General features: G+C 42.5%; 1 protein-coding gene across 1 annotated transcript in view; it reads right to left on the bottom strand.

Moving 5' to 3' along the window:
- Window positions 1–2,978: 2,978 nt before the first annotated feature.
- LOC137524980 (FAST kinase domain-containing protein 1, mitochondrial-like) overlaps window positions 2,979–11,521 on the bottom strand; it is a 78,075-nt gene continuing 69,532 nt past the window's right edge. Inside the window, exons 13-15 of the mRNA XM_068245575.1 lie at window positions 10,251–10,392; window positions 5,595–5,709; window positions 2,979–3,149 (exon numbers count right to left, since the gene is read on the bottom strand). Of these exons, the coding sequence (XP_068101676.1) occupies window positions 3,057–3,149; window positions 5,595–5,709; window positions 10,251–10,392 (350 nt within the window). The 3' untranslated portion in view covers window positions 2,979–3,056. The remainder of the gene's footprint in view (window positions 3,150–5,594; window positions 5,710–10,250; window positions 10,393–11,521) is intronic.

Raw genomic sequence — 11,521 nt, 5'->3', positions numbered from 1 at the left:
TCTGCCCAGCCAATCCGCCCCAGGAGGCTTCTGTGTGTCGGGCTGCCGCCGCATCATCATTGCTGTTTGCTACGCAACGGCAAATACAGTAGCTGGAGGAGGGCGTGTCATGTTTGTATGATAGGGTTATGCGCTAAAAATGGAACCTTTGTGTAATTGGTGGCTATTGGAGAGATTGCCAGAGGGGAGCTGCCTCAAAGGAGCGAGAGGAGAGGTGGATGAGGCAGGCAGCAGAGTTCAGAAGGGACTGGAAAGGTGCCAGTCTGTTTTATAGTATACAGAGTAGGGTGATACAGTAGTCAAGATGGGGTAGGATTAGAGCATGTACAAGCATTTTAGTGGCCTCCTGTGAAAGGAAGGGATGAAATATTTTTGAGATGGAAGTAGTAGGAGTTAGTTAATGGGTTAATAAGCATTCTAAATGAGCGCACACAGTTCAGTTACCCCCGGACAGCAAGCTTTTGGAGTTGAGGTCAATGGGGTGTTTTCTACATTGATGGTAACTATTGGTGGGAGAACAGAGAAAGAAGGTGGAAATATCACAATCTAGGTTTTATTCATGTTATGTTTAAAGTGAACCTCCAGACTAAAAATCTACTCAGCAGCACTGAAAAGGCTTAGCATTACTTTAACAGTTTCACAGCATCAGAATCTTGTTTTTCTTACCCAAGCATCATTTTTAGCTGCACAGAATGCACAATGCAGAGCATGATGGGATTTCTGATTTTGTTGTTCTCATTGACTGTACATAGTGGTGCAGAAAATCACAATCGCGGTGGCTGCAGCACTTTTTGAGCATATGTGTTTGTAAAGCACAGTACAAAAAACTCAATGCATGCGATTTTTATTGTGTTTGTAGGTCAACAATCCCAGGAGACCTTGCAGTAGGAAAAAAAACGGCCTTCTCAAAATCGCAATCGCACCGCAAACATACAAAAATCATGCGTAGGAATTTTGACAAAAAAAATGACCAAAATGAAAATTGGCACTTACCTCCTCCTCCCCTTACTCCATACCCCTGTAGCCAGAGAAGTCCCTCGCCGTCCTCTCAGGATCCCCTAGTGCGGTGACTTCAGCATGCCCTGTCCGGCCGCTCTCCTTGCTCAATCACATGCACATCAGCCTCCTTCGTATGCACAGTTCAGTCTTTCAAGAACTGCGCATGCAAAGGAGGCTTACGACGAAGTGCGAATAATTAAGCCAGGAGCGCGGCCGGGCCCCCGCTTGTGTGCGACTTCAGCCAAAGTTGACGCACTAACGGGGCTGCTCATGGAACCACATAGGGAACAGGGAGGATGCTGAGGGACCTCGCAAGCTACGGGGGTCTGGAGGAAGCCCCGGGCAAATGCTGATTTTCATTTTAGTCCTCTGCACAGGGTCCCTTTAAAATGGTAACACCTGTAATATACATATTATATCCCACATTTTTAATATATAAGAGGGGGAAAAAAAAAAAAGCAAAAGATGAGTACTTACCTAGCGGGAAGACTCCAGATAGTCCAGAAGCTTTCCCCATCCTCCATCATCCCACCGATGCAGTGCTGGGACAATCTGAAGTATATATTCGACAAGAGCTTGCCATCCCAACGGTGTACGAGTGCAGCTGCACTGTGCTGGTGCAAGGATGGGAAGCGCAGTAGCACAAAGCTGCTCGTGCATGGCTTCTTCCTCTGTGCACAAGCAGATCCGTGCTACTGTGTAGCCGCATAACATGACTGCCCCTGTGCAGTGTGGCGACGCTTGACCATGGATGGGAGCGCAGAAGAGGGTCCCGGCGTGCATTGGTGGGGGAGGAAGACAGGAGAAGCCTCTAACTCATCTAGGGGTTTCACTCTACTGAGGTATTTCACTTTTGTATTTTTATTCTCACAAGTTTTAACTGTCTGGGTGACACGTGCTCATCAAAAAAAAAAGAGTGCGCAAATGTCTCCAGTGGTAGCAGCTTCCAGGCGTACCACATCTGAAATGGCCGGCGTTACACTTTACAGGACAACTGAAGTGAATGTAATATGGAGGCAGCCATATTTATTTACTTTTAAACAATACCAGTTGCATGGCATCCAGCTGTTCCTTCATGCATCAGAAGTGTTGGAATCACACACCTGAGCCAAGCATGAAGCAAATGCAGTCAAACATCTGCTCTGCTGCATGCTTGTTCAGGGTCTTTGGCTAAGTATTATGCTGGGAATACACAATAAGGTTTTTTTGGCAGATAGATAATTTCCGACAGGTCTGATCTGATTTCGATTGTTTTTCTGATCACTTTTATACAAATTGATCAGAAAAATGATTGAGAATCAGATCAGACCTTTCGGAAATTATCCATCAAGCCATCTATCTGCTGAAAAATTGTCATCATGTATTCCTCCCAGCATAAAATACAGAGGCTCAGCAGTGCAGCCAGGCAATTCACATTGTTTAAAGGAAACATCAGCCAAATAATTAAAAAAAAAATCCGCTTTACTTACCTGGGGCTTTTTCCAGCCCCTTGCATTCGACTGGCCCACGCTGACAGCTCCGCTCTCCCCCGCCAGCCCGGGGTCCCCGCACGGTGCAGAGGAAGACCTCAAGGTCGTCCTTACTGTGCCTGTGTGAAGCGCTGCTGTCAATCAATGCCACGTTGTCCGCGGCTTACAGCGCAGAACTACTGCTTGCTTGACAGCTGTGCTTCATGCAGGCGCAGTAAAGACGACCTCGAGGTCACTCTCTGCACCGTGCGGGGACCCCGGGCCGGCGGCGGAGAGCGGAGCTGTCAGCGTCGGACAGTCGGCTGCAAGGTGCTGGAGAAAGCCCCAGGTAAGTAAAGCTCATTTTTTTTTTATTTGACTGATGATTCCTTTAAAAGGAAAAAATATGGCAGCCTCCATATCCCTCTCACTTCAGGTGGCCTTCAAAGTAATACATGATACATGGATTATGGTTTCATGTTTTGGTAAATAAAATATGTATTCCATTTTTTTTAAAGAGAAACACACAAGTTTGTTTTCTTAAATAAAAAAAGCAACTTTATTTATATATCACATATGGTTAAAAAAAATTATATATATATATATATATCACAGTGCATCAGAAAATATCTTCCTCCTGAGGAAGTTTATCCTGGCTTCGCTTGTTCTTAGTTCTGCAGAGCGCCATTCATAATAGGGGATCTAGAAAGACAAAACCAATAACAACATATGGGAATAAAATGATAGAACTTCTGTTTAAAAATGGCCCTGAATCCTGAGCAAAGCACTGTGCATAATCAGAGACTACCTTCTATATAAAACTCACAACAAAATTATCTTTTGATTCACAGCTTCACCAAGGAGAAACTCCGCTACTGTTGAGAGTCAGGAGAAAGACCAGCCCACATGATCTTTTAATACTTCCTATTGGTCTTTTAACCATTTTAACTGCACGAACGTGAGTCTCACATCCGCGGCAGGTGCTTCTCTAGCTGTAGGTACGTGAGACTCCCGTCTGTGCAGTGTGCGGGGCTGTGCAAGCAATCGTGCGGGTGGAAACCTGAGACCTCGATGATCCCGGCAACAAGGGGGGATTGGTGGCAGGGAACAGAAGTCCCCTGAGCCAATCCGTACTTGTCCATATGGCTTTTATTTTGATATTTTAACTAAAGCATATTTTAAAGCAAACCTAAAAGTACTGATGAAATAAACAACTCCGTCCTAAATAGGACTTTCCTGAAATCCCACAGTCTTCTTTTGTATTTGAAGGTTAACATCTGCATGTAAAGTTTTAACCCCTTTAGATGGTAAGCCTCTGGCAGGGCCCTCCTCCCTAGTGTTTCCAGCTAGATTATGCAATCTCACTGTCAATCACCCCTCTTGTGGACTAGAACAGTCTCTATTTTGACCTATGACACTGGACTGTTATCAAATCATTTGCATGATCTTATTTTGTTGTAAGTTTCCTGTATGTCCTACCTTATATGTTAACCTACTAATCTATTGTGCAGCGCTGCGTGATATGTTGGCACTTTATAAATACAATAAATAATAATAATAATAACTGTCTCGGATGCATCAAGGTAGTTTGTAGTGTTATTCAGCTCCCATAAAGACAAATCTTGAATTACTGAAGTTATCTGCTCCCTGTCCTCCGAAATGTTTTCCCAGCAGCACAGGAGTTTTACACCCACAAATCAGTTATCATTGAGTTATTACAATTCAACTGCAGAAAAGCTGCTATTTAGAGCCCTGAAGTCTTAGAAGAAGACATACATCCTAGTTCTAAGTAGGTAAGGGACATTCACAGGGCTGTATTTTCCATAAGGCACTGTAGGCACATGCCTACAGGCACCTCTTGTGGGAGAGGCGCCCCCCCTCCTTAAATCACTGACTACAGGAGCTTGCCAGTCTTGCCACAGTAGTCCTTGTCTTAAGTCACTAAGGATATGAGACAATGATTAAGTGTAAGATTCTAAGGACAGTTAGTGGCATAAGAAAGGGATTAAAGTTCAGTTCATTTTTACTTGGGGTGTGGCCTGTGCTCAGGGGCAGAGTTTAGGGCCTGTGCCTATGGGCCTTTGAGTTGCAAATTCAGCCCTGGACATTCATCTCATAATGTTACATGTCACTTCAGCTACCTTTGAAAAACATAAAAAAAAGAATTCCCTGTACCTTGTTGTGATTTCAAGGCAGCCCTGAACAGATTTGAGGAGAGACTAGGGAATAAAACAGCTAGTTGTTAACCAGGAGTGTTTAAGACAGAGAGGCAATGTCTGCTCTCTCAGATAGACATCTCCTAAAACAGTTACGACATTTACCTGTGTGCCACAGGCCATATGCTGTAGCACATAGGCTAACTGTGGAATAATATGCTAACCTTACACTCCATAAACATATTGTAGCCTGATTTTTATTGGGTGGGTGGGGGGGGGGGGGGGGGGTAGGGGGTAGGTTGTCAATCTGCTCTGGATGCCTAGAGCTGTACAGAGGTGGATGCATGAGGTGCCAAGCGTATTTTGGACTCCGTGCTGTGTATTACTCCAGTTGTTTATTGCCTGAGGAAGCGGGATTTTGCCCGTGAAACGCGTTGCAACTTGTCTTTGGAGTATATAAATAAATTATTTATTACTTGAATCGACAGTACCTGTGTCTGTTTTGGGTTGGCTGGTCCACCACCGCATCCCGAACGTTTTAAACGTTTTAGTGACTTTTATCCTACTGGCGCCTCTGTACAGCTCTACACATCAAGAATCCACCCTTGGTGGAAGGGTGGTACACCCTCTTTTTTTCCTCTATCCACAGAGAGCGACGTCTTAATCCTGAGTGAGGACAGGCTTGGTCTCCCCACCTGCCTTTTCAGTGGTTGCCTTGGAGGTAACCCTGGTTTGTAAGTACAATACTTACGTTTCATCATCATTCGCATTCCTCCAATACAAGCTACACTATATTGGGCTCTCGGTTTTCTACCTTTTATGCTCTGGATGCCTGTTTAGGGTCTATGGACAAAAGTATTACAGGCAGAGGATCAGCAGGGCAGCCAGGCAATGTGCATTGTTTAAATAGGTAATAAACATGTCAGACTCCATATCCCTCTCGCCTCAATAAAAATATGCATCACAGATCATTTGGCAAACGGCTGTGTACCTGAATGACGTAATATCCTAGGATTTCCAGATGTCTCTTCTTCATTTCTGTCTCCCCCTTTACGTGAGAGGGGATTTTGCAGAACGACATTGGTTGAAGAAACTCCAGGGCAATTCTGCAACAATTTTAAAAATAAAAAGTGGTAACCGATTGGCTAAAACAAAGACAGCAACGCTACACAAACAATACAATTATTTTATCTACTTGAGGTTTCATATTTCTAAGAAAATATTTTTGTTACACTTGTAACCAATTTGCATAGCCCCTCCCATTCACTAAATAACCAATCACAATAGAAGCCAGCCTTTTCAAATGTATATTCGTCTGTTTGTGTCGCATTCTGTAAACCTCAGGAAACGGAGGAGTGCGCCACTACAAAATGTGTTGTTTTGAGCTCATTATTAATAAACAAAGCCTTTTCAGCGCAAAACACTTGTAGGCTAACTATCTGAAGTGCTGTTGTGTACTCTAATCTGTAGTTTGTTTTGGCCCTGCAAGTAGCGCGGTTTGCCTTTAAATGGTTACAGAAAAAAGACAAAGGAAGCACTCACAGTGTATATGGTAGGAGAGGGCGAGAGGAGGATATGCCGGCTGTGAGGTGAAATAAGAATAGGCAATGCATTAAAGGACAACTGTAGTGAGAAGACTATGGAGGCTGCCATATTTATTTCCTTTTAAACAATACTAGTTGCCTGGCAGCCCTGCTGGTGTATTTGGCTGCAAGAGTATCTGAATCACACCAGAAACAAGCATGAAGCTGATCTTGTCAGATCTGGCAATAATGTCAGAAACATCTGATATGCTGCATGCTTGTTCAGTGTCTGTGACTAAAAGTATTAGAGGCAGAGGATCAGCAGGATAGCCAGGCAACTAGAATTGCTTAAAATGAAATAAATATGGCAGCCTTCATATCTTGCTTGCTTCAGTTGTCCTCTAAAGGATTCTTATATGTAACTCCCACATGTTTCACATAAACTCTATCAAATGTGCTGTCTATATATCAATTTCCTCTGAGACAGGAGGCATCAGGCAATGTTGTTGTTCTGCATTTCTTTAACCTCCCTAGAGGTATGTTTATTTCCTACACGATACGATTCTTTATACGATTCGATTACGATTCTATATATGAGCCGATTAAATCCGACATGTCCGATCGGGATTCGATTCAATTCGATTTGCCATTGTTTTGCAATGGCAAATCAAATTGAATCGAATCCCGATCGGACATGTCGGATTAAATCGGATCGTAAATAGAATCGTAATCGAATCGTATAAAGAATCGTATCGTGTAGATTGGGCTTTAGGGTCTAAAAGCAGTGCAATTTTTTCACAAGCTTTTTTAGAACACAAAAACAGGAAGAAAAAATAAAATACCACAGAGAGATGTGCAGAAGTGACGCATTAGTCCTGCGCACCATTGTTTACTGTTACATCACAATTTTGTGTACCACTGTTTATGCTTGAACATTTTGCTGTAATGTCCCTGTGTAACATTATTTAATAATGTATCCCCCATCTATTGTAGAATGCTGCGTAACATGTTAACGCTTTGTAAATAAAGTTTTTTTAATAATACAGGAAATTATTCAGGATACTTAGGAAGAGGAAAGATATTACAATGGGCAAAAACTGACTACATCATTTATAAATTAATATTGTAGAGGGAAAAAAAACAATTTTACTAATTCAGAATCAAAATCATTTATTTCACCAACTACAACGGGGGTTGTACCCGGAATTATTTTAATTGTTATTTTGATTACAGTTCCTCTTAAAGTAGACCCGAATTCTTGCACAGGACAAAAGGAAAAACAGAGTAATGCAACCTGTATGTATGAGAGAAGAGCCTGTCTAATTCCCCCTCATATGTGTCAACTGTAATTTTATCTCTCAGCTGTTTCAGTCCTCAGCAGAGCAGCTCATTTGTAAACACAGGATGCTACAGTGGTGTGAAAAACTATTAGCCCCCTTCCTGATTTCTTATTCTTTTGCATGTTTGTCACACTTAAATGTTTCTGCTCATCAAAAACCGTCAACTATTAGTCAAAGATAACATAATTGAACACAAAATGCAGTTTTAAATGATGGTTTTTATTATTTAGTGAGAAAAAAAAAAACTCCAAATCTACATGGCCCTGTGTGAAAAAGTGATTGCCCCCCTTGTTAAAAAATAACTTAACTGCGGTTTATCACACCCGAGTTCAATTTCTGTAGTCACCCCCAGGCCTGATTACTGCCACACCTGTTTCAATCAAGAAATCACTTAAATAGGAGCTATCTGACACAGAGAAGTAGACCAAAAGCACCTCAAAAGCTAGACATCATGCCAAGATCCAAAGAAATTCAGGAACAAATGAGAACAAAAGTACTGTAATTGAGATCTATCAGTCTGGTAAAGGTTATAAAGCCATTTCTAAAGCTTTGGGACTCCAGTGAACCACAGTGAGAGCAATTATCCACAAATGGCAAAAATATGGAACAGTGATGAACCTTCCCAGGAGTGGCCGGCCGACCAAAATTACCCCAAGAGCGCAGAGAAAACTCATCCGAGAGGCCACAAAAGACCCCAGGACAACATCTAAAGAACTGCAGGCCTCACTTGCCTCAATTAAGGTCATTGTTCATGACTCCACCATAAAAAAAGAGACTGGGCAAAAACGGTCTGCATGGCAGATATCCAAGGCGCAAACCACTTTTAATCAAAAAGGACATGAAGGCTCGTCTCAATTTTGCTAAAAAAACATCTCAATGATTGGCAAGACTTTTGGGAAAATACCTTGTGGACCGACGAGACAAAAGTTGAACTTTTTGGAAGGTGCGTGTCCCGTTACATCTGGCGTAGAAGTAACACAGCATTTCAGCAAAAGAACATCATACCAACAGTAAAATATGGTGGTGGTAGTATGATGGTCTGGGGTTGTTTTGCTGCTTCAGGACCTGGAAGGCTTGCTGTGATAGATGGAACCATGAATTCTACTGTCTACCAAAAAATCCTGAAGGAGAATGTCCGGCAATCTGTTCGTCAACTCAAGCTGAAGCGATCTTGGGTGCTGCAGCAGGACAATGAACCAGAACACACCAGCAAATCCACCTCTGAATGGCTGAAGAAAAACAAAATGAAGACTTTGGAGTGGCCTAGTCAAAGCCCTGACCCGAATCCTATTGAGATGTTGTGGCATGACCTTAAAAAGGCGGTTCATGCTAGAAAACCCTCAAAGCTGAATTACAACAATTCTGCAAAGATGAGTGGGCCAAAATTCCTCCAGATCGCTGTAAAAGACTCGTTGCAAGTTATCGCAAATGCTTGATTGCAGTTATTGCTGCTAAGGGTGGCCCAACCAGTTATTAGGTTCAGGGGGCAATTTCTTTTTCACACAGGGCCATGTAGGTTTTGAGTTATTTTTCTCACTAAATAATAAAAACCATCATTTACAACTGCATTTTGTGTTCAGTTATGTTATCTTTGACTAATAGTTTACATTTTTTGATGAGCAGAAACATTTAAGTGTGACAAACATGCAAAAGAATAAGAAATCAGGAAGGGGGCGAATAGTTTTTCACACCACTGTATGTCTGCTTCCATGAAAACAGGAAGTAGATACACTGCAGATTTATTGCAGGATTTTTTATTTTTTTTTAAGCAGACCTGAAGTCTGAACTTCCTCTCTGCACAACAAATAAGCAACAGCATAATGACCTTTAAAGAAAAAAAATCTTGGTTACAGCTGATACAAATCCTGCAAAAAATCTGCAACATGGGTAAATAGGGTTAACATCCTGTGTTTACAAATCAGCTGCTCTGCTGAGGCATCCAGCTGACACAGCTGAGAGATCAAATTACTCTGAGGATTAGTCACAGATAAGGGGTAATTAGACAGGCTAAACCCTCTAAATCAGTGTTCCCCAACCCTTTCCTCAAGGCCCACCAACAGTGCATGTTTTGTGGAAATCCACAGAAGTAATTAATCAGCTCTGCTGAGACACTATTTACCTCACCTGTGAATGTTTGTGGTTTTCTGCAAAACATGTACTGTTGGGGGGCCTTGAGGACAGGGTTGGGGAACTCATACAGGCGAACGCAAGGAATCCAGCGCAGGAGACTTGGGTGCAGCCGGCGCCACCATAGACTGTAATAGGAATTACAGCTGTAGCGGGGCAACTTTGGTGCCGTCAGAAGACGGAGCTGAAGTTACTTTTAAAACACTGTAATTCGGCCGCCAGCAATGGCTGGAAGCTGAATTACATCATTCCAACCATCCACGTCGACCTGGAGGGGGAATAGTAATTAACGGTGCCGGGACTTGTGCAGCAGCAGGATAAGCCATATATCGGCTGTATCCTGCGCCCAAGTCTCCCAGTGGCGATTTCTCTCGTACGCCATACAGGGTGCATTTCTCTCCGTTTTCCTTCTGTCCTGTGCAAGAGTTCCGGTCCACTTTAAGGGTTATTACGCTGTTCTGCAGAGGTTCTGAGTTCAGGTCCTCTTTAAAGGTTATTACGCTGTTCTGCAGAGGTTCTGAGTTCAGGTCCTCTTTAAGCAACAGGAAAGCAGCTCATTTATGATGACTTTGACTTCAGGAGTTTACCGGTCACTGAACAACTGAATTGTGGTAAGTATTTTTGACATGTATGCTCAGTTTTAGCAGTCACACTCACCTCTGGGCTCCTGGTAGCAGCGGCTTCTTTTCCTGCACTAATGTGCCCATCCCAGACTGGACTTTGGCAACATCAGTGAAAAGTGCGTTCTGCTCCATGTAGGGCACGGGATTGTTACTTTTGTCCAGTACAAATTCAAGGTCTGAAATTGGCATAAATAACATAAAATCAATGGGTGGACTCTTCCAACGCTCTAATTTCTATAGATTTTCTTCTAGAAAGCTCTGCCTGAGCCTGAGCTCTGCAGAACTAAAACTAGAAAAAAAAATTATCCTTCCACCTTTACAAGATGCCTGACGTGAGATAGATATGGAGGTAAGTGATATTTTATTGCTATTGCAGCGTTTTAGCACTGCTGATATTGCTAAAGATAAATGTCTAATAAAAAGATGATTTTTAGAAGGCTACAGACTTACTCTATAGTCTAAAAGTCAACCTAAACTGAAAAAAACTAAAAAGACTAACTTACCTGGGGCTTCCACCAGCTTCCTGCAGCCGCCCTGTGCCTGCGCCGTCATTGAACGATCCTCCGGTTCACCGCAGCTCCCTAGTTTCATTCTGATGTGTGGCCCCAGTCAGTGTACCTCCTGATCGCGCTCCCGTGCACAGGAGAGCTCTGCGTGTGCACAGTATGAAAAAATGTCTACTGCGCTTGCGCAGAACGCTCTCAGCAACAGAAGCGTGATCGAGGATGCGCATGCACAGTGGCCCATCAACTCGCCAGACAGCTGGAACAGGGTTGCTGTAGAGGACTGGAAGCAAACTTAGTGACAGAGTGGGTACAGGTTGACTGCATGGGAGTAGTAGAAGTCTTTTTTTTCAGTTTAGGTTTCCTTTAACCACTTTATCCATCACTACAGTATATTTACGTCCTTTGTGACTTCATCTAAGCCACAATGATGTAGATATACGTCTTGTAGCTGAAGCACAACTGTGCATGATTGGGCTATCTCCCATGCACACCTCCAGCACTATCTGATGCAGCACTAATTGGTGAAAGGGAATAGATGTGCCCTGAGCCAATAAAATTGATTTGTACCATTAAATTTTTTTATTTTCTCAGTTCATAGTGAAAAATACACTCTGTAGCATTATTTTAGAATCAAATTTCCTCACCATAAATTGTGACAGGAACATAATCTAATTTTTGTGAAATAACCAAACAGAATTTGTATTTTTTATCTACAGTAGCGTTTTTTAAACTTGAATTGGTGAAACTGAGAAATAATGTGTATTTTCTATTTTTTCCCCTCTTTTTCCCATTAAAATGC

This window comes from Hyperolius riggenbachi, chromosome 7 (assembly GCF_040937935.1).
Source record: "Hyperolius riggenbachi isolate aHypRig1 chromosome 7, aHypRig1.pri, whole genome shotgun sequence".
NCBI classification, from domain to species: Eukaryota; Metazoa; Chordata; class Amphibia; order Anura; family Hyperoliidae; genus Hyperolius; species Hyperolius riggenbachi.
Note: the sequence above shows the minus strand (reverse complement) of the source record. Positions and strands in the feature narration are given on the sequence as shown.